A 23,550-nucleotide genomic window follows, 5' to 3' on the forward strand; every position below is an offset into this window, starting at 1 on the left:
ATAAAAATTTATTCACTGCTTATCTGAAATTCCAGTTGAACTGGGTGTCCTGAATTCCATCTGGCAACGTAATTTGCATTTCCAACAAGGGCCGCGGGGATGATGACGTTCCTGGTCTGGAGACCACAGTCGGAGCCACAGGTATAGACTAGCCTGAGTGCAGAGCCCTAGGGAACACCGACACTTAACCAACAAAAAAATCTGTAAGCGAGGCAGCAGAATTAGGAGTGTTTTCTCAAAACCCAAAGGAGAAAAATGTTTTAAAGACACGGAGTGATCAACAGGGTCACTTGTCAGAGTTTGGGGGACTCTGAGAATTGAAAAAAAGAAATTATATTTGGCAACGGGAAGACTTCAGGAATCTTCATCAAAGCATTTTCAGGGCAGTGATGGGGCAGGAAGCAGCTGGCAGGGAGAAGCAGTGGGGGCGTGGTGGACATGACCGGCTGCTTACGATTATTCCTATTCCGAGGGGCTTCTTTGTGAAACAGAATAAAGGGGGATGCAGGGGCGTTTGAAGGTATTTTTTTATTAAAGGGGATGGTGGCTATATTTTATGGGCATAGAAGAAGTCAGTATAAGGAACACCTGAGATTACAGAAACTGGAGAAGAGCAAATGGGGACACAGCTCCGAGCGATGGCCGGCTTCTGATGTGTAAGCAGGGAAGGCTCTCGGTTCTGTGCGGAGATCCATCCGGCAGAGCCTTGGGCGGCAGTTGCCTTTTTTTAAGTGGTCAGACATAGAGGGCTCAGGTCTGAGGCGTCTGACAATTTGCTGCCCAAATCCACCCCCTTTTAAAGGGATTTAATCAGTTTTGGGTCTCTGCAGACGTCCGCCGATTCTGCCCGTTATCAGTTCTGGGGTGTGGGCTGACGCTGGTCCTGCCAAGTCTTGTAGCTGCAGGACCTTACCTGCTTGTGTCATTGCTTGACACAGGCCCCTGCTTGACATGAGGGACTCCATTATACTCTCTCCACTAGGTAATAGAAAAATTGGCGTAATACATTCAATAACCCAAACCCCACCATTAAAGCATTGTTTTACTCTATCGTGTTAAGACAATCTCACGTTCAGTTTGTTTAAAAGGTCAGAGTTTCTCAAATTGCAGTCTTGGGAGCATCTGCCACAGTGTTAGTTGTCAGGAGTGTCCGGAAGCCGGGAATCTCTTCTGAGCCAGAGAGAACCATTTTGAGAAATCCTGGAAGGAATGGGTAGGCTCTGAGGCAGAGCCACCAGACTTATTTTCCTCTGGTTTGACTGGCTTGCTGCACTTGATCTTAGCCAAAAGGCCGAGAAGCGATTGACTGGCTTGCTTCTTCTCTGCTGGCTCAACATGGACTATGTATCTCTTCACCCAGAGAACTTGGGAGGCAGGTCAGCGACAAAATGAATCAGAACCCAGCAAAGCAGAGGAGGTGCTCCTGTGAGGTTTCCATGCAGCTTCTCCAATACCCTCTTCCCCCGCCCCGACCCACTGCTGTGGGGAAAGGTTAGGAGGTTTGAAGTGAACATACATATCTTATCCTCACTGTTGTGGGGATACATATCCTCACTGGGTTAACTCCAGAATGCAGCCTGCTTTATTCTTTTTCCATTTGCATTTGACTTAACTATTTGTATTTAGCACATTGAAGATTTGATGCTTGATTTTAAAATTGAGTGTGTTATCATTTAATAACATTTATTCAGTGTATATTATTTATATCATATTAAATAAGTATTATTTAACACATGACATTCATTATTATTTAGTAAATAACATTAATATTACTGAGAATAACATTTATTAAAAGTTATTTAAATAAATAGCATTCAATTTCTATTAATACGAATTTAAAATATAGAAATGACTTAATTTTGAAATGCATAATCATGTTTTCTTGCACAATGAAATAACCAAGTATTGCATTTGAGAATGTCCATACATTGACCCTGTCCTTGTCATGGCCAGTGTGTCCCTGGATTTTTATTGTGAACGTCTGAACAGAGGGTTGCGCCCCCTGGGGCCAACCACAGTCTAGTGGGCTCGAGCCATTTCTGTTCCAGCCCTCTCCCCAGATTAATTGAGGAGGCATTTGGGGCAACCAAATGTCAGAATTACAGAAAATCACAAACCAGTACTACTACCCACATCCCTCTGCCCTCTTCTGGAAATAACCCAGTGGTGCTGACTTTGAAGTGGGTGGTCTCCTTCTGCGGGCCCAGAAGGAGAAGGGAGCTATACGAATTGCCTGGGCAGAAAGAGCTGATGATGATTTGATGTCCTTTGTTATCTCGGGAGGTATGATAACGCACTGAATGAACATTTTGTTATTGGATTTTCGAGACAGTGTGTTTTGCTCTACTGGGCAACTATCTGTTGAGAATGAGGTTCCAGGATACAGTTCCAACCTGTGTAATTCTGAGAAAAGAATTTCCAGGGTGGGGTTTTTGTGTGGCCCCCACCCCTTGTCCCTGGTTAACATAGCCTGCTTATTCCAAAGAAGGTGAGAATTCGTCCTTCAAAAGTCTCCGCTGAATCGATGGAGTACTTGCACTTCGCTAAAAGGTCGAGCCTGAATGCCTCCAAACTACTGTTGAGCACAGGCAAAAGAAAAAAAAAAAAAAAGAAAAAAGTCAAGTTTTTAAACCATAGCAATCTTCCTGTCCATTAAAAATAACAAAATTTATTTCCCACGTTCAGGAATTGGTGGTATAGTGGTGAGCATAGCTGCCTTCCAAGAAATTTTTTCAGTTTCTCTTCCTCACTCACCCAGTTTATCACTGAGTGAATAATGGCTTGATTTTGACTCACACCTAGGAAAGCTCACCTGTGTTGGGGGAGATGGTACAGTCATGGCCAGATTATTCAGTCCTGAATTTGATACTGGCGTTGATACAGCCTGATGTTGATACTGGCGTTGGGGCACCTGAGAGGAGAAAGCAGGGTGAGGTTTTTTTTCTCTTTTCAACTCAGAAGTATAGGAAGTTGAGATTTCTCCATCTCAAAACTGGGTTCAGCAAAGCATGCTACTTTAGTTCTGTAGTTACTCATTATACTTATTTATTTTCTAGAAAGATAGGTCAAGGTCACTGAGCTCCATAGATATGTCAGGAATAATGAAATAGAAAGAAAAAAACCCATTAATCTCATAATTGTTTGTCATAGTCATGGATGACATTATAGTAACTAATAAAGTTAATAAAAGTTAAACAAAATTTAATAAAACCAAAACATCTGCAAAAATTAAGCACCTACTAAATTGACCACTGACGTGATGTTTCATTTTTTGAATTTGTTCTTCAGTTTAGAAATAACTAACAATTGAAAAGAAAGGGGTGCCTGGCTGGCTCAGTGGGTGAAGCATGCCACTCTATCTCGGGCCTTGAGTTCGAGCCCCACATTGGGCGTAGAGCCTACTTGGAAAAAAAAAAAAGGAAAGAAAGAAAATACTTTAATTTTAAATCATCACCGTGAAGTGAAATATTTCATACATTTCATACATAAGTTAAAATTTGCAGTCACCAAACAAAAACAGTACACCTCTCAGTTTGCACTCTCTGTGTTTTAAATTTAAACACAAAATAACAACTCTGAGCAGTTACACAGAATGAAAGAATTTGAAGTAATTCCGTTTCTATTTCTTTCCTGTACTATCATTGTTTACTTGGAATCTGCCGTTTTAATGCAGGGATGTGTCGTTCCACTGGAGCTGAAGGCACAAACTGCCTGGAGGGGACTTGGAAGAGTCTTTTTTTTTCTTTTTTTAAGATTTTAATCATTTATTTGAGAGAGAGAGACAGAGTGACAGAGAGCACAGGTGGGGAGGAGAGGGAGAAGCAGCCTTCCCTCTGAGCAGGGAGCCCGATGTGGGGACTTGATCCCAGGACCCTGAGATCATGACCTGAGCTGAAGGCAGAGAGGCTCAACCAACTGAGCCACCCAGGCGTCCCGGGAGTTGGAAGATTCTAAAGCATATGAATGTACTCTTGAAATAGACAAGTTCTTGTGTGAAGGGAGGTAAGTTGGGAGTTCTTTGAATTAATTTCCAAGTAGAATACTCAATGGAGGATAAGTAATAAAACTGTGTTAATTTGAAACTTGCACATATATTATTATTTTTTTAAAGACTTTATTTATTTGAGAGAGAGAGCATGAGGGTGGAGGGGCAGAAGCAGACTCTCTGCTAAGCAGGGAGCCATCCAGAGGTGGGGCTCTATCCCAGGACCCTGAGATCATGACCTGAGCTGAAGGCAGACACATAACTGACTGAGCCACCCAGGTGCCCCACGTATATTATTTAATTTTTTTTAATTTTTTTTAAAGATTTTATTTATTTATTTGAGAGAGAGAGAGAGAATGAGAGATAGAGAGCACGAGAGGGAAGAGGGTCAGAGGGAGAAGCAGACTCCCTGCCGAGCAGGGAGCCCGATGTGGGACTCGATCCCGGAACTCCAGGATCATGACCTGAGCCGAAGGCAGTTGCTTAACCAACTGAGCCACCCAGGCGCCCCCACGTGTATTATTTAAAACTCAACCATAATCACACCGATTGTTTAGAATTTAGACCACCAACAAAATGTTTTTTGGGAAGGAGTGTTCTATCACTGGATTGTTTAGACTTGCTAGTGGATGGTAACAATAAAAAGCAGGCTGACTTTAAGTCCGTTTTATTGCTTCTTAATAACTCCTTTACAGATAATGCTCTTCTTATTGCCAGCAGCCGAGGCTAAAGAGATTTAAGTGAACATGTGGGAGTTCTGCTTACCGGCAACTGACTCAGGTGGGAGGAATACTCTTTCTTGCTCTTTCTTTCCTCATCTCTGCAGTATGTTAGGAGGACATGATGGGTAGAGCTTTAGCACCTTCTTCCATCATGAGGGAAACTTGAGGATGGAAGCTAGTGATAGGGTAGAGTAGAAAACTTGAGGACCCAGGTCCCTGCTTGTGTGGACAATACTAAGTAGCCCCTGATGAGTCATGACCTTATAGAATCCCCTCCCATTGGGTTAAGATGGAACCCATGACTTGCTTCTTCTAAGCAATGGGACATGGCAAAGGAGATGGGCTATCACTCCCACAGTGACACTTCATTATATGGCAAGGGTGAAAGATTTCGTAGATGTAATTAAGGTCCCTAATCAGTTGACTTCCAGTTCATCAGAAGGGAGATTATTCTGGGTAGACTTGCCCTAATCAGGGGAATCTTTAAAAGAGGGCCTATGCCTTCCCTGAATTCAGAGATTCCAAGCAGCAGAGACTCTTTTTGCTCACTTGCTGGTCTTGAAAAAGTAATGCTCCACAAAGGTTATAGCCACAAAGAAATGAACTCTGCCAACAATTCAGTTCTGAGGCAGCTTGGAAGTGGATTGTCCCCCCAGTCTCCTGATGATGATGCAGCCCAGCCAACACCTTGATTTCAGCTTTGTGAGGCCACCCAGCTAAGCCAAAGTCAGACTCTTCACTCACAGACACTGTGAGATAATAAAAGTGTGTTGTTTCAAGCTGTTGAGTTAGTGCTAGTTTGTTATGTAGCATAGAACACATAGAACACTAGTACATTGATGTCCGTGCTGTTGCTGTAACAGCCCAGGAATGCCTACCTCCAGGCTCCTTTTACAAAGTGAGCAAGAATTAAATTTCTCACTTCTTTAAACCATTATAATTTTAGATTTTCATTTATAGGTAGCAGACCCTCACCTTAACTGATTCATGGAGTAATGAGGAAGGGTTTATAGAAGATGAGTCATTTGTGGTTGATCTTAAAAGTGGATACAAATTCAGAAGGTGGAAACTGGGGTGTCTGGAGATAGAAAATGATTTTCCTGGGGCAGAGTGAATAAACATAAATTGTAGGTGTTTTGAAGAAATAAGAAATAATTCAGTTTCACTAGATTGAATGAGATGAGGCTGGAAAGGTAGATTAGAGCTGAATCAAAGCCAGAAGTGCTTGGAGATTATTTTTCTTTTTCTTTTTTTTTTTTTTTAAAGGTTTTATTTATTTATTTGAGAGAGAGAATGAGATAGAGAGAGCATGAGAGGGAAGAGGGTCAGAGGGAGAAGCAGACTTCCTGCTGAGCAGGGAGCCCAATGCGGGACTCGATCCTGGGACTCCAGGATCACGACCTGAGCCGAAGGCAGTCGCTTAACCCACTGAGCCACCCAGGCACCCTGGAGATTATTTTTCAAGCAATGGAGAGCAATGGAGATTTTCTGACCAGGGCGGTAGCATGAGCCGAGCTACGCCTTATTTTAGAAATGCAGTATGAGTCAGTTCTCTTCAGCTTGCAGAAACATATCTCAAAGTAGATTTTGTCTCAAAGAGATTTATGGGAAGAGAAACAGGAACTTAAAACAGGAGCCAGAGACCTCAGCAACCAGAAAGAGAGACTCATGCCTTAAGGGCTATTTGTCTTGTTATTTGACTTTGTTTTCTGCTGCAAGAAGCTTCTTGTGGCTGGAGCATTGCCCCTTACAGTTGCCCACCTAAGGGGAAAGAAGGGACTTCCCTTCCAGCTTTGGTTGAGGATATCTCTGCTGGAAGCTACACTTTGAATGGACAACCTTGGAATAATCCTGAAGGACAATGGGCAGGATATGATGACTGGCCTGAGTGTGTGTGTGTGTGTGTGAGAGAGAGAGAGAGAGAGAGAGAGAGAGAGAGAGAGAGAGTGTGTGTGTGTGTGTGTGGTGTCTGCTACTAGAAAAAGGAGCCTGGGGAATCAAAACAAAATGTTTATGTAAGTGTAATTTGAATTTCACGATTCTGTCTTTTCCTATCAGGGTCTCATGGACAAATGATGTACTCTTATGATTATATGCCACTAGGGGAATAAAATTTTAGTTGAATTTATATTTAATTTAGGAATAAAGGTATATACAAATGATTATTCATAATTTTACCAACGGTTTCTCCTTATCTCTGTCAATGTCAACCTAACTCTAAGCTATATAATTAAAATTAGTTTCCATTATACAAGTTTTTAATCCTCAATTATTAATTTATCTTATGTCCAAAGGATGTAAAATACTGTTATGCTTATCCATCACTGAAAGAAAAGAGAATTTCAGAATAGCTATTTAAATGTACTTTCGGGGCACCTGGGTGGCTTAGTTGGTTAAATGTCTGACTCTTGATTTCGGCTCAGATCATGATCTCAGGGTCCTGGGATTGAGCACAGGGGGGAGTCTGCTTGAGGATCCTCTCCCCCTGCCTCTCTCCCTGCTCTTTCTCTCAAATAAAGAAATAAATCTTAAAAAAAAAATGTACTTTCAAGTTCTTCAAATAATCTCAGTGAAATACTAACTCATTGATTAAGAAAGCAATATTCTTTTGCTCAAATATACTAGTAGACTTAGATAATTGTTAAATAAAATCTGAGGTCATCTAAGAAATATACTATTTTAACCTGCACCTTTGGGGCGCCTGGGTGGCTCAGTTGTTAAGCGTCTGCCTTTGGCTCAGATCATGATCCCAGGGTTCTGGGATCGAGCCCCGCGTCGCGCTCCCTGCTCTGTGGTAGGCCTGCTTCTCCCTCTCTCACTCCCCGTGCTTGTGTTCCCTCTCTCGCTGTGTCCCTGTCAAAAAAAAAAAAAAAAAAAAATCTAACCTGCACCTTTTACCATACATAATTTAGGTACCCATGAAATGTTTGGAAAGTTTAGGGTCTTTTTTTTTTTTTTCAAAGTAAGCTCCATGCCCAGCATGGGACCTGAACTCACAATCCTGAGATCAAGAATTGAGCCAAGATGAAGAAAGAGTCTGACACCTAACCGACTGAGTCTTGCAGGTACCCCTAGTGTCTTTTTCTAAATTCTTGGATATATTGATCATCTCTACATTTTATCTGGAAATATTCAAGCATATAAAGTTGACTCAGATCTGTAATTGACATGATAAACACCCATCTGAGTAATTGAAGATGCCAGCATTTAAAATGTCTGAAATATAAAATGCATTTTTCTAAAATGTGGCTGAACTACTTTCTGCAACACTTCCAGTCAGCTACTTGGTGGGTGCAGCTGATACTTTTTACCACTAGGTGCTACTCTTCCTCCATCACATACGTATCTCCAGGCTCAAAAGCAAGATAGATGCAAAACCAACTGAGTCCTTTGTTTCCTGACCGCTATTTAAACAAGCTAAAACTTCACCTTGCATATTTACTCATCAGTGTAACAATACAGTACTTTGAAAATGGTTGGCCAAGCATTCAACATTTTGTAGAAAGTGAAGCTTATCCCCGCTTTCTGCAGTATCACCCCATACCACATTTCAGAAAACTAGACTATCAATACCTCTAGTTGCTATTAATTCATATTCATGAAGCGAAGCTATGGGGTTATAATCTCATTAAAAAGACAATTGACATGACCATGATTTCTCCCCAGAAAGGTGGCATATTATAATATCTAAACAATTTTACATGTGAGATAATAAAAAACACAAAACTTGAAGTTATTATATATTACAAATCACCCAAAGGCCTTATTATTGATCTGTATTTGTGAAGGAGGAAAATGTATGGAATCTGTTTATAGTCTCATGCTAAATGTCTTGAGATAGATGATAAGTAGCTGATAGGATCCCTATTTGTTTAGCTTTTCTGGAAGGATTTCTCCCACCCAGTGCTTGTGGATAAGCACATCGTAAACATTTTTGAAGATAAAGAGGACATAAACCACCCTCCTATTTATGTCCACTGGACCTTTTTGAGGAAAAGTTTTGTCAAGGCATCGGATTGAAAATTCAGCAATTCTAAATATTAAATTTTAAAAATTTCCCTCCCAATGGATAAAAAATTTGAGGTGGGAAAAAATTAAAAGCTAAATAAATTGTGATTAAAAAAACACAAAATAAGCCAATTGGGCAGATTAGATACTTGGAACATATTTCTTCACGTCTTCCTTCAGATTCACCCATCCACTCACTGACTCACTCACGCAAACTTTTATTGAGCAAGCTTATGTATTTCAGATACAAAAATAAAATGGAATGGCCTCTATGTTGTGAAGGCTTGAAGTTTAGGATGAAGTGGGGCTGGCAAGGAAGAGAAGGAGAGTCAGATTTGTAAGCAGAGAATTGGCATAGTGACAGCTCCCAGGATCCTCTTTCATTTGAGCAGGATGACAAATATGAATAGAAGGATCCTTTGGTGACTTTCACATGCCTTGAGACTAAGTGGACAAAAATGTTCCACTGTCTGGATAGATGTGTTCTTGAACTTGTCGGTGGCTGTGCTGTCCATCGCCTGGTAGTCCTGCAGGCAGGACGTGGCCACATGACTGAGTTTGGGCCAGAGATTGATGTGGGAGTGTTGGGCAGGACACCTGGACAGGTGCCTGCCTTCCTCTGGGTTACCAGCACATCTCATTGTAATTGGATCATTGGAAATATAATCGACACTGGTTTTTGTTTTACTCGTATCTCTTGAGTCTTGTTTCCCTGTCAAGGAACTATTTTGATTAGAGGAATAAGGACCTGCTTTTTGCTCTAACTTTGGAGATAGGATTTTAGGGTTTCGACAGACAGAGATAGAAATAACATGATGAGCAAATCCAGCAATTCAGCCCCTTTCACACCAGCAAGAGTACAAGTCACCCACAAAGGTTACTTTTGAAGGTCGAAAGAGAATTGAAGTGAAAAGAATATTGATTAAACCAGAGGAAGCCGAAAAGGCTCTGTTCTTCAGGTAGACCCAAAGCGGCAGGATCCAGGTGTGTCATGTTAATAAAGGAGGCTAGAGACACACTGAGAGACAGCAAAAGTGAGAGGTGGGAAATGATCTTTCCATTATTCCCTCTTGGTTAGAAACCCCATTATATGCGCTATGGGCTCCCTGAACTCCTCTTTTGAGGAGAAAAGAATAGTGAAGTGTAATCCCATGTCTTTAAGTGCTATTTTGAGAAGGCCCCACTCACATCCCCATTTCCTTCCTTGCACCACTTGGATGCGTCCACTCCTTCCCTGGGTACGTCCAACTCTGAGCCTCACCTGAGTAGCTGAAAGTAGTTGGCACAAAAACCAAACAAACACATATGCCTTTTGATGTTCTTGTACAGGGTGCATGGCTATTTCCTTATCCTGCTGACAGAACAGAGTTCCCTCGCTCCTCCTCTGAACTGAACATCGGAAGGTTTGATCAGAACATTTAAATACCTAACACACATAGTTAGCCTTCCTGGGGTGCTCTGAGAAAACACGCAGGATAATCATCTGGTTACTTGAAGCTGCTAACTAGGGAAAAATATTCCTCTTAAATTAAAAAAAATAAGGCTTATTTGAAACTTAGGACATCAACTAAATGATTATACCAATGTTTTAAACATCTTCAGTTTAAGTGGTTTGGATATGCATGCGTTATTCTGTCTATGCTATTATTTTTTCTTAGAAAAACGTTTTCTAGGTAGTAGGTAGAAAGGAAACGTTAAACTGAATCCAGGTTCTTAATCAGTTGAATTCATTCATTCATTCAATTGATATTTCTTGCATGGACACTGTGAATGTGATAAACAGAGGGTTGTTTATTTATCGTAAAATTTGTGTAATGTTTGCCTTCTCTGCTGAGGCTAGAAGGCGGCCTGCCTTGCACACAGCTGTATCCTCAGAACACAGCGCAGGGCCTTACACGTGGTGGAAGCGTAATGCCTGGAGACCCGCTACTTCCACTGTCCAAACAACACAGATACTTGGGGCAGTTTGGGAAGGGCTGATATAACGTCTAGCTAGAAGGCTAGAAGAATTGGAAGGATGATGGAGATTCTATCAGGAAAAGGGATTGGATAGTCCAAATATGTATAAAATTCATGGAACAACTCTCCCACTCTCCTTGGGATATATTAAAAACACCTGGTCCTGTGTTAAATTGGGTAGGGGAAAGCTAAGCTTCCAGATTGTGATGACGTCACACACTGGGACAATTCCTGAGATAAATGAAAGCTGCTTCTTTCTATCTTTAGTATCTCTATATTTCTATGGCTGAGATATTTGCAAACAGTGATAAATGTAGGGTGATAGACCCTTTGGGGGCATGACTTAAGCGTAAATAATCAAAGGGCTGATGAAAGTTTAACTGCTTCATTTTTTTATTTTACTTTTTAAAGATTTTATTTATTTATTTGGGGGGGGCATGAGAAAGGGAAGGGTCAGAGGGAGAAGCAGACTCCCCACTGAGTGGGGAGCCTGATGTGGGGCTTGACCCTGGGACTCCAGGATCATGACCTGAGCCCAAGGCAGAGGCTCAACCGACTGAGCCACCCAGGTGTCCCTGACTGCTTCAATTTTTTTTTTATTTAAATTACCGGACTTCATTTCTTAGAGCAGTTTTAGGTTTACGGAAAAAATGAATAGAAAGTACAAAGAGTTCCCATATATTCCCACCTCCGAAGTTTCTTCTGTGTTTTCCTTTGGTGTAGTGTATTTGTTACAATTGATGTGACAACTGATGGATACATTGGTTTATTTTTTTTTAAGATTTTATTTATTTATTTGAGAGAAAGACATAGCAAGAGAGGGAACACAAGCAGAGGGAGTGGAAGAGGGAGAAGCAGGCTTCCCTCGGAGCAGGGAGCCCGATGCGGGGCTCAATCCCAGGACCCTGGGATCATGACCTGAGCCGAAGGCAGACGCCTAACGACTGAGCCACCCAGGCACCCCAATGGATACATTAGTTTAAACTGAAGTCCATATTTTACATTAGGATTTACTCTGAGTTGTATAATTCTATGGATTTTGCCAAATACATAATGATTGCCTCAGTTTTCATCCAGCATAAGGGCTCAATAATATAAGATTTTAGTAGAATGAGGGGCACCTGGGTGGCTCAGTTGGTTAAGTGGCTGCCTTTGGCTCAGGTCATGATCCCAGAGTTCTGGGATTGAGCCCCACATCGGGCTCCTTCCTCAGCGGGGAGCCTGCTTTTCCCTCTCCCTCTGCTTGCCAGTCCACTTGCTTGTGCTCTCCCTCTCTCTATCTCTATCAAATAAATAAATAAAATCTTAAAAAAAAGGTTTTAGTAGAATGAACAGGTGAGAAACCAATATAATTAAAAAATCAATTTGTGCAATAAAATGATTTAAATTATGTGGATTGGCACCATATTATTTAATAGGTTTTTACTTCCACTGTAATGTACTTATAAAAGTAGATTTATTAGTAAATGTTCACTTGTTATACTTGTATGGTTTGATTTATTTAAGTAAAGGAATAAAAATGATTATAAAACACTTTGGAAATATTTGATAATAATGAGAGTATTGCCTTCACATTTAGTCAAAGATTTAACAAGAAGAAAATTCTGCCTTTTTTTTTTCTTTCAATCTGGTAATCACTGGGTATGTGGACATATAAGGCATCACTAGTCTACTGTTTGCCATGTATCCTGGCATATGGGGAATGTATAAGACATATTAGCTATTGATTATGATTGTAAGTTCTCTAAAATTAGAGGTATTAAATCAAGGTTTGATCCCTGAAAATGGGAGAGGAGATTAGAAAAAAAACAAACCTGTTTACTTTTGCATAAGAAGTTGGTGAGGCAATTCTCTGAAATTATAGAATCTTAGAAATAGAAAGGAAGGAGCGGCTGGGTGGCTCAGTCGGTTAAGCATCTGCCTTCGGCTCAGGTCACAGTCCCGGGGTCCTGGGATCGAGCCCCGCATCGGGCTCCCTGCTTGGCGGGAAGCCTCCTTCTCCCTCTGCCTGCCACTCTGCCTACTTGTGCTCTTTCTCTGTGTCAAATAAATAAATCTTAAAAAAAAGAGAAAGAAATATAAAGGAAGTATATCATCTAGTGCAGCTTCTTAACCCAAATTATGAATCCCTTTTATGTCACTTGTCTTCAGTGGGCCTACAGCTTAGATCTATCGCAGGAATGGGAACACAGTTCTTGTTGAAGTGGCATTTCCCATCAATGGGTGGTTTCAGTTCAAAAGGTTTTCATGAGCTAAACCTGAACTTTTCCGTTTTAACTTCTACCTGCAGAACCTAGTTTTGCTGTTTGGTATTGGGAAGACTACAGCTGCCACGCTGCCTCAAACAGTACTACCTTCTAGGCGATTCTACTATATTCTAGGCTAAACTAAAAAAAGTCTTGCCATTCTATTGTTTTTGGATTCCTCAAAATCTTGCTTATACTCTTTGAAATAACCTTTGCCAATGGCAATAACTCTTTTTCTTTATTTATTGTTATTATTTGTGATAACACAACATAAAACCTACACTCTTAGCAAAATTTTGAGTACTAGGCACTAAACAGTACCATAGACCTCTAAGGACTTATTCATCTTGTATAACTGAACTTTGTGCCCTTTGACTAACACCTCTCTGTTTCTCCTTACTCCCAGCCCCTAGGAACCACTATTCTGCTCTGTTTCTATGAGTTTGACTATGTAAGTGATACCATGTAGTATTTGTCCTTTTGTGTCTAGCTTATTTCGCTTAGCATAATGTCCTCCAGGCTCATCCATGTCCCAATGGCATGATTTCCTTCTTTTTCTAAAGCTGAGTAATATTTCATTTTATATATATATACATTTTCTTTATTCATCCATCAATGGATATTTAGATAATACAAGAAAAAACAGACAGGTGGGACTATATCAAACTAAAAAGCTTCTGCACAGAAAAGGGAAAATCAACAAAATGAAAAGGCAACCTATGGAATGGGTGAAAATACTTGCAAATCATATATCTGATATGGGCTTAATATCCAAAACACGTAAGAAACTTCTATACCCTAATAGCAAAAAAACAAGTAACTCGACTACAAAGCGGGCAAAAGAATTGAATATTTTTCCAAAGAAGACATCCAGATGGCCAATGAAAAGGTATATGAAAGGTGCTCACCATCACCAGTCATCAGGGAAATGCAAATCAAGACAATAAAAACAACTCAAGATGGTGATGTCTACAGTAAGACATAAATACCGGTTTTACTATCAGTTATTGTGTTTCTATGATTGCATGTTCAGCTTTTCTTTATAAAATGAGGGATTTGATTTGAATAATTTCTAGAGTCCTTTCCAAATTTTAAAAGCTATTGTATTTGGTGTGTCTGTGTGTGTGTGTTACAGATATTCCATCTTATTGGCTTCTTTTTTTTTTTTTAAGATTTTATTTATTTCTTATTGGCTTCTTGAACTTGCAACTGATGCTGAGTCCCAGATAATTTTTCACATGAACTTCTGCTAAGCTGCATCTTATACAACTGTATGATATACATTTATCCCTATTACTTTATCTCTTGTTTGTTGTTACTGAAGCCTATGTGGATGATTTTGAATGTTAATTCCATATTTGTTGGATTAGTAAGCCCAGCAAGATATGTGTCATCTAAAAATTTTGTTAACATGATTATCACATATTCATTTAATTTGCTGATAAAAGTTGAGTAGAAAACAGAACCTTGTTCCTACTCCTTTCTCTTTAGTTTGACATTGTTCCATTCATCATCAATCTTGAATAGACCTCTGTTACCAACAATGGGCCCATGTAATTGATATTAAAATCCAGCCTCTCTCCCTAAATTGTCCAAAAAGATATTATGATTGAGCTGTCAAATATCTTATAAAAATATAGTATACTGTGATACAGTCTTACTACATTGCATGAGATTAGCAATGCAGCCCAAGAAGGAAAAGTGTTTTGTTAGAGATGACTTAGTGAAAGTGAGCTGTTATTGTTTCCAGAGGTCAGTTCTCTCTCTAAAAAGTCCATGAACAATCTATTTAAGAATCCATTCTGGAATTTTTTAGAGGAGGAGGTCAAGTTTCTAGTCTTTACTTTCTGGGAACTATCTTTTTTCTTTCCTTGGAAAGCTGAACAACATTGTCTCTCATTCATGGGTAGAAAAGGTCAGTCCTTCAACACTCTGTTCATATACAGCCTAGAGACTGAAGACATAGAAAGGTACACAGGTGGGTGTGAAAAGTGATTTTTGGAGGGGACTGGGCATTGTCATATTAGTTATGAAATGCTTTCTTCCCCTGTGATCTCGTTATGCCTCCTTAACAGAATCATAAATAAATGATACATAATAGAGGAATTAATAATAAAGAATATCTTCATTAAGAAGTGAGCATTTAGATACAGTGCAGTGTATCCACACACATACTTTACCTGGGTTTATGGCCTGTAAATGCAGGAGAGGGTTTCCTCCTGTCCCTAAGCTACACAGCCGAGGGTGAGACCACTGGGGCTCGTCTCTTCACAAACAGCTTGGACTCCTCAAGTCTGTCTGAAGAGCGCCTGATCATAAGAACAAGTGACTAAGGGGGCTGAGAATGCTCTTTCACTAACATGCATGTAGTTTCAGTTCTTTATAGCTTATGAAGCTGTGGCTTCTTGCTGATCGACAGCCATCTTTCCTCAAAAGAAGCTCAGGTTCACGTACTATGACACTATTGGGAAGGTGTGGTGGTTAATTTTTTGTGTCAATTTGGCTAGCCTATGGTGTCCAATTGTTTAGTCAAACGCTGGTCCAGTGTTGCTGTGAAGGTATTTTGAAGATGTGCTTAACATGTACAATTATTCAGGGATGCCTGGGTGGCTCAGTCATTAAGCGTCTGCCTTCGGCTCAGGTCATGATCCCGGGGTCCTGGGATCGAGTCCCGCATCGGGCTCCCTGCTCGGCGGGAAGCCTGCTTCTCCCTCTGCCTGCCGCTCCCCCTGCTTGTGCTCTGTCTCTGGCAAACAAAGAAATAAAATCTTAAAAAAAAAAAAAGTACAATTATTCGGTTTTAAGTAAAGGAGATTATCTTCCATAACGTAGATGGGCCTCATCCAATAAATGGAAGGTCAAGAGAACCAAACACTGAGGTTTCCCAAAGAAGAATGAATTCCATCTCAAGGCTTGGGACTCCAGGCTGCTGGTTCTACAAAAATTTTGGGCTTACCAGCCCCCACAATCATGTGAGCTAATTCTTTAAAATTAATCGTTTTCTTTATCTTTCGAATGATAGATATTTAGACATAGATCTAGATATCCATCCTATTGATTCTTTTCTCTTGGAGAACCTGACACAGGAAGGTATCTTCCTTCCCTATAATGTTCCTGTGTGACACATGAAACTCCCAACGGCCCCCCCTGCTGGCCAGTCATTCTGATATTGTGCAGATTCTGATGAGCCATTTTGACCTCTGGAGCTACTGTGGCTTCCAACAAAATCAGGCACATAGTAGGTGCTTTATAAATATTTAAAGGGATGTTGAACGCAATGTAAAGAATGCAATGTAACTTCTGTTATATTGTTAATATCTCTTCCAGTAATGTCTGCTACAATCAATGTAAAACTTCTGTTTCCTTTGCAGGGTACACACGTGTTTTGCCTCTTGTGGGTCCACTGTACCATGGGCGCTGCAGGGAAACACCCCAGTTGCCACTTGAGTTGGTACTCTTGCTGCCCTGTCCTCTTCAGGCCTGGTTCTTCATCACTTCCAGGCTTAGGCTCCTGGGCTGGGCACGGAGAGGGAGTCACCATCTTTGGATATTCAGGACACCCGGAGTTTCCTTAGACTCCCTTTACGCCGCCTTACCTCTGCCCACTGCTACCTAGACTCTTCCTCCCAGGTGTTGCCAGTGGCTGAACTAGTTCGGAATAAAACTAAGCTATTTTATTAATTGTTCACCTGAGTTGCAAAGTCTAGGATGACAAGCCCTGAAACTGAAACTTCCAAACTGTCTAGATTTTGGCTAAATCCTTGAACCAGAGAGCAAATTTATCTTGGAAATGACTGACTTCTGGGAAGAAGAGGGAACAGCAGATGAAATGCCATTTACCTTGCCCATTTTAGACACTACTGATACTACTAGAGAGGTCATCCAAGAGACAGAGTAATAAAACTCTCAAGGTAAGCACATTTAGCAAGGAACTGTTGGGATTACAGAAGCGGGGTAGAGACAGGAACAGGAAGGTGGCAGTAGAAACTGATGTTTATGATGTGCCCATTATGTGCCAGACACTGTAAAATGCAGTGCTTTCTATCGTATTTAATCTCACAAGAGTCCGGCATTTTTGCTCTATTTTAAGATAAAGAGCTGAAGTTCACGATATTTAAATAATTTTGCCCCAAATCTTACATTTTAAATAACAAAGCCAGGAGAAGCGTACAGGTTCATCCAACTCCAAAGTGTATGATTTTCTCATATACTTGAGGAAAAGAAACTTATTTTCTAAACATAAATCATAATGGGCAATATCAATTTAAAGTTTAGCAGAGTTTGAGGCCATTTCCTTACTGTGAAATATCATGCATATTTCCGCAGTAACTGGAAAGCAAATTAGGGAAACGTCCCTCCCCTCACTTAATTATATCAAACAAATGATCTTACAATTACATAAGAAGTCGCCCATTACAGTCTAGCCAGTGGCTTGGCTTCTTGTCCAAACCTCACAGTGAAAAATGCAGACTTTCTGGAACCACATATTAAAATCTCTGCGGTTGAATCAGCCCTTCTTCCTTCTGCAAAACCTAACCTCAATACTATTCAGCATACAGAGAACTCCGGGGATGAGATCCTTAAAGCCCCGTGTCAAAAGGTGAATACCTGATAATCATCATCTTGGTTTCACGCTCGTGAAAACTGGTTTTGTCCTAATTTATTCTCAGACACGTGGGTCTGTCCTGCAGTGAGGTGCCTAGTTTTACAGGCTTGTAAAGAGATTGACCCCAAATTTGGCATACGTATACAGTAACGCAATGATGTTCTTGTCTAAACTGGCTCTGAAGAAAATTCCTAACAGATATGCCAAAAATGGTGAGCGATTCTGACATTTCCCAAATAAGCATATAGTCTCCAAGGTGATTATTTTGAATGACAATCCTCATGTGGGGCGTGAAATTGAGTAGATTTGACAGGGCTGCTGAAAAGCTGGAAGAGCACTGAATGTCGAGTCACAAAGCCTCTGTTGGCATCCCTGCCCTGCATCCAGCTCCCTGAGAGGCACCGTTTGCATTCTGTTGCTGCCTGAGGGGCAGGGGAAGTCATCTAACCTTTCTGAGCTTCCTTCCGCATTTGGGACACTGTTGAATGACACTTGCCGACACTGTGGTAATAATCAAGTGAAGCTGACAGTACGAAAGCCCTCAAAACAGTGGGGCACTGGAATAGAATGTGGTAACTCACTCATCGTTAACCTCCTGGTGAAGTCCCACAGTCTGAAACCAAGGCCTTCAAGTTCTTAGGAAACACCAGTGGTGTTAATAATTAGCCTTGGTGAGAAATCCCAGAGTCACCCGTGTGTGTGAGGTCCAGTTACTTCTGTGCTCGGTTTGATATGTAAAGCCACCAGTAGAACCCGTTTGTTCGATCTCACAAGCCCCAGAAGACCAGTGGGTACTGCTTGCTCTGGAGTGCGAGAGCCTGGGTCTCAGCACTTTTCACCAGCTCACTTTATCCTTGTCTAGAGTAATGAGATCGGAGTAAACATACTAAGAAGCTGATGCTTTGCAAACCTTTATGGTATTTTCAAAGGCCACGAATGAAATCTTATTTATCACGTGTGGGACTGGGTTGGGCGAAGAGTAGGGCAATAGTGGGTCTATTCTGTCTGCGGGGTCAAATATGTCCTTGGAGATGCCTCCTGGAGGCAAGACTGTGCTATCCATAGAAGGCAGAAGTGAGAGCCAAGGATTTCACTCTTGCCTAATCCTAGTTCTTTCACAGCAACTATTTTGAGTTTTCAGTCACCAGTCCAGGAGCTCACAAGCACAGGGACACTAGAGCACCATTTCTGCCCGTGGCAGGGATAAACAGCTGCATTATGTTGGTCAAGTTACCTAACCTCCCTTTGCCTTGGGTACCTCATCAGTAAAGTGGGGAAAATAATAGAACCGCTTTCCTTCATATATGTAAAGCTTTTGTAGAAGTGAGAAGCTAGAAAAGACAGCATTTAAAAGCATCAATTCTGGGGCGCCTGGGTGGCTCAGTTGGTTAAGCATGTGCCTTCGGCTCAGGTCATGGTGCTGGAGTCCCGGAATCAAGTCCTGCTTTGGGGCTCCCTGCTCAGCAGGGAGTCTGCTTCTCCCTCTGACCCTCCCCCTTTCATGCTCTCTCTCTCTCTTTCTCTCTCTCTCAAATGGAAAAATAAAATCTTAAAAAAAAAGCATCAATTCTGAAATAGATTGCCTGGGTTCAAATCCCAGCTCCACCACTCATTTGCTCATATGATCTTCTAAAAATTGGGTAGTTATAGTACTAGCCTCAAAGATGAAATGTGCTAATGCCATGGATGGATCTAACAGGGTCAGCACATAGTGCTATATGGAGCCTGCTGTTATATTACTAATTGTTTCTGGGAAAAGTCTCAGACACTATTTATAAGGATATGGAAATTAAAAATTAAAAAATTTCCAACATTATTAATTTTTTTCCTGTGTTTGGTTCTATTAACTATAAAAGTCACATCATAGTGATGTTGGGATTTCCTTCATTTTCTAGGCCATGTCCTAGACTTTGGCTATGTCCCTCATTTAACATTTTCTCTCTCTTTTTTAAGGATTAGATATTGGTGTATATTTTGCTGGATCTTTATTGAGACTCTTTTATTCCCTGCTTTACTTCAAGTTCAGCATCCAATTCTTTTCTTTTTCTGAAAGCAACAAGTCAATGAATTTTAAAGGCTGCGTTCAGAAGGGATTCACACACATTGGAAGGATGATAAATGAATGAAACATTTATTTGGGGTAATTTCTGATTCTGTCTCTTCTCCCCTTTCCTCAGAGCATTCATTTCAGTGTTTTTGCCATTCGTTTACTCCTTCGGTATTTATTGCGGAGGCTTGTCAGGCCCTCTGACAGGCGGTGGAAAATCGGGGTTCTGACATTCGAGTGGTGTCTTACAGCTTACTGATCGTTCATGTTGAGTTTATTCAGTCCTCCGAGGCGCTCACTTCATTTCACCCAGCTCTTCCTCCCCTTTTAACTTTATATTTCTCATAACCATCCTCATTTCTTTGCTCAGATCTTTAGTGTGCAGAATATTTGCCAAGTGCATGGGGGGCGCAGTGGGGTGGGAAGTTGACTGGAAGAGAAGGTGGTAGGTGGGGGGAGATACAAATCGGATAGGAACGTGGGTCAGAGAGGTTTCCCATACCTTAACGCTTTAGGACAAAAGGACAAAGCACCGTCTCTTATTTAGGAAAGTGCAACGAGTCACTTGCAAAGGAACAATGACCATCCATCTACCCGTCACCAGAAACTGGATTGAGACTAGACACAGAGCTGGCGATTTCCCAACTCCTCCCTTACCTTAAGTATATTAACATACGCAAGCCAGAGTTATGGCCCTCCCTTCGCTTATAAACACGCAGGCCCTTAAGTCCCAGCATTAAAGCTCCCCAGTTACACTTCTTGAATTTCATGATACTAACCAACAGACAAGAAATAGAACATACCAAATTGGCCAGAAAAGTATTTCTCCAGTCTCAGATCACCTGTGTCCTTCATCACTATGCCCCTCATGCACAACCTAGACTTCTGTGAAGAAATACCAATGGCTTCCTGCAGTAGGACTAGCTTGTGGTGGATGAACGGGTTATGTCAGTTGGTAGAGACTGAAGGTAGTATGCTGCCGGTGTGTAGGCATGCAGTATCTCTCACATTTGAGCTTATACTGATCTCTTCAAGGGTACTTTGAAGATTCACAAGATACAAGCCGATGATAATACAAGCAGATGATAACCACAGATAAACTTATACTGTTGAAATGTACCAAGCTCATTCCTTACCTAGATGCCTTTAACTTGCTTTGCCCTCTGCCTGGAATGCTCTTCCTCCAGGACTGCTCATGGTTCTCTCTTTCTTGTCATTCAGCTCAAATGTCACTTTCATGGAGAGGCCCTCCCGGCCAGTCTATACATAGTATCTCCACTCTCAGTCCCTCTATCTCATTTCACAATTCTATTTACTTCATGGCATTTATCTCTACCTAAAGTGGACTTACCTATCTATATACTTATTATCTCTCTTCCTCACAACACTTTAAGCTCCAAGAAGGCAGAGATTATGTTTTAACACACTGAGTACAAGGCACTTAATGTATATTGGTCAAATGAGCAAGTGAGCAACAGATACTTATTGAATATGCCTATTATATGCCTATTCTAGGCACTGGGGATGTGCTAATGAATCAAGCAAACTCCCTGAACTCCTGGAGTTTGCATTCTAATGCAGGGAAACAGAAAACAGAAAGGGAAGCTGCTTGGGTGGGGCTGCGCTATATTAAATAAAGTGATTAAGGTCTTGCTGCAGTTTTGAAGAAGGTGAGGAGGGAGGCACCTGAAGAAGGTGAGGAAGATAAGGTGGGGGAGGGTAAGCCTTTTAGCAAAAGAGATAGGGAGTGCAAAGGTCCTGAGCAAACAGTGGGGAGGCTGAAGTGGCTAAAGCCAGCAAACTGCTGGGTGAGTGGCAGCAGATGGGTGGAGAGGTGCTGGGGAGGCGGGGGGCAGCTCCAATCCTGTAGAGTCTTGTAGGCCAATGAAAGGAGTTTGTTTTTTATTCTTTTGTGAGATGGGAAGCCACTGGGAGGCTTTGAGCACAGAGACATCTGATTTAGGTTATAAGAGGATCCCTCCTTTTGTTCTGGTGATAAAATATTGTAGGGGACAAAGGGGGATGCAGTTAGCAGACAATAATGCAATAATCCAGGTAAGAGATGATGGGTGGCTTGGTCCAGGGTGGTGGGTGGGGAGCTGTGGGAGGGAAGAACTTGTTAATAGTCTGGAAGTATTTTAAGGGCAGAACTGAAAGGATCTGCCGGTACAATGAACAAAGTAATGATATAAAAATATGTACAGAAAGAAGGCTTTTCTGGGGTTTATAGAAAAGAGACTGGTTTTGTCAGTCTCGTGACACTGATATGCCAAATAGTAGCACAACCATCTAGAAATTCAACATTGGAACTTGGGACTTTTTGTGTCATCTATTATTTCTCCCAAAGAACAAACAAAAAAAGAACGGTCAAATATATTCAGCATCAAAGTCTGTACTTGCAATTAAGTGAGCTGGTTTGGGGCTTGATCATATTTCAGCATTCTGACATGAATGAGATAATTGTTCAGCAGACATAAACATTTCAAAGTAAAAATGACACTTACCCATGAGAAGATTGTAAAGCTCATTGGGTAGTTACAACAAGGGTAAACATTTTTATCGAGAACAAAGATCTCCCCTGATTTATCCTGACTGACGGTCCGTACTTCAAACTGATCTGACAACTGCTCAGACTTCTGACCCTTTGCCTACTGAGCTACACGGAAAGCGCTGTGGATCAGATTCAACCTTGCATTCTTCACGATCTGGCGCTGGCAAATAGAGGTGCACAACACGTAGTCATTGACACGGTGATTTCTTAACATCCTTCACCGCCCTCTCTTCTGTCCTCGTTCTGTAGTGCTCAGTGGCGCTATATTTTACTTTCCGAAGTCAGGGTCAGATAATCACCACAAATAAGAAATTTCAGAATGTGTTGGGCCTGGGTAGGCTGGCACGTGGAGGGAGCGATCGAGAGGGCTCCTCGGCCTGGGAAGCCAGGGAAGGCTTGGGGCGGTGCGGGAGAAGGAGTGCTCTGGGCTGCCGCGTGCCCCATGAATGCAAACGTGGAGGGAGGAGTTACAGCACAGGTGGGATCTAGGGAAGGCCTTCCCAAGTACAAAGGCCTGAGACAGAGGACGGCCTGGAATGACCGCGGTGCACGAGAGAGCAGGCGCACCTGGACCTTCGGGAGGAGAAACACGCAGGGGCTGAAAGGTGGTTTTTCCAAGTTACGTTAGATCCGTAAAACCTCCTTGTTTTGCGGCGAGATTCAGCGAAGGCTGAAAGGGCGCGGCAGGCGGATTGGTTACTTCGGCCTCCCTACTCGCCCGGCAGGCTGGCCTCCATCCTCAGGGGAACGCGCCACCGAGCGCACCCAAGTTCTCCCGTGGCCACTGCAGCTCATTTCCTCCTACCTTGAGGTCTCTCAACCAATGAGTTTGCCTCTTCACCCAGAAAATTAACTATCGGTGACAGTTCTACGGCTGGAGAGTGAGGTGAGTTTTTTTGTTTCTTGGGCTTTTTCGAGGCTACTCGTTAACGTCAGCACTATCTGGCCGCCTCCGGACTGGGGCGGCCCCTTCCTCCCTCCACATTGTTGCCGGCTGTTGAGGACTTTCAGCAACAACACAACCGACCAGGGCAGCGCCACAGCCCCAGTGTTTAAAGCGGCCAGTTCCTGAGGCGACCGGGCCGAGGCGGCCGCGCACTTTTCTGCTGCCCGGGCGGGGGGAGCCGAAAAGTTTACGTCCTCCTTCCAGGCGGGATTAGGAGGGGAGAGGGTGCAGTGACGGCCCCTCCGAAGGAAGCTCGTCTTCCGAAGCGGCCCGTCCCAGGCTCTGTCCATCTTCGAAGGGAAGAAAGTTGGGCGGGAGCGGAAAGGGTTCGAGCGCGGGCCCGGCGAGGTGGAGGTGGGGCGATTGGGGAGTCGGGTCGCCCCCGACGCGCGCAAGCCGGGGTGGAGCCAGCAGCGGGCGCGGCGTCAGCGTTTAGGATGCAAATCGATTCCCCGCTCCGCCGTCCCCCCCCCCCCCCGC

At 42.2% G+C, this 23,550-nt stretch overlaps 1 protein-coding gene and 1 long non-coding RNA gene across 12 annotated transcripts in view; one reads left to right on the forward strand and one right to left on the reverse strand.

Moving 5' to 3' along the window:
- The window catches only part of LOC112826556 (glutamine amidotransferase-like class 1 domain-containing protein 3, mitochondrial), a 59,258-nt gene extending 38,563 nt beyond the window's left edge, over window positions 1-20,695 (forward strand). For 3 of the 11 annotated variants that reach the window (XM_073894427.1, XM_073894431.1, XM_073894421.1), the window contains one exon: window positions 16,292-20,695. Coding sequence is in view for 2 of the 11 variants with exons in the window: in XM_073894421.1 (XP_073750522.1) it covers window positions 16,292-16,495 (204 nt within the window). In the remaining 9 variants the exon portion in view is untranslated. Of the gene's footprint in view, window positions 1-2,802; window positions 2,930-4,680; window positions 4,766-7,670; window positions 7,782-10,044; window positions 10,220-14,835; window positions 14,899-15,752; window positions 15,893-16,291 lie in introns of those variants that run through there. The other 8 variants (XR_012378759.1, XM_073894422.1, XM_073894428.1 and 5 more) reach the window with 7 other exon arrangements.
- On the reverse strand, window positions 404-22,828 carry LOC112826557 (uncharacterized). The gene is made up of 3 exons (XR_003208979.2): window positions 22,078-22,828; window positions 2,813-2,911; window positions 404-2,575 (listed from the first exon to the last, which is right to left on the reverse strand). It is a non-coding gene; the product is annotated as an uncharacterized lncRNA (long non-coding RNA).
- Between the last annotated feature and the right edge of the window lie 722 nt (window positions 22,829-23,550).

Source organism: Callorhinus ursinus, unplaced genomic scaffold, assembly GCF_003265705.2.
Source record: "Callorhinus ursinus isolate GAN/ISIS: 27379988/994484 unplaced genomic scaffold, GSC_fseal_2.0 scaffold7, whole genome shotgun sequence".
Taxonomy (NCBI): Eukaryota; Metazoa; Chordata; class Mammalia; order Carnivora; family Otariidae; genus Callorhinus; species Callorhinus ursinus.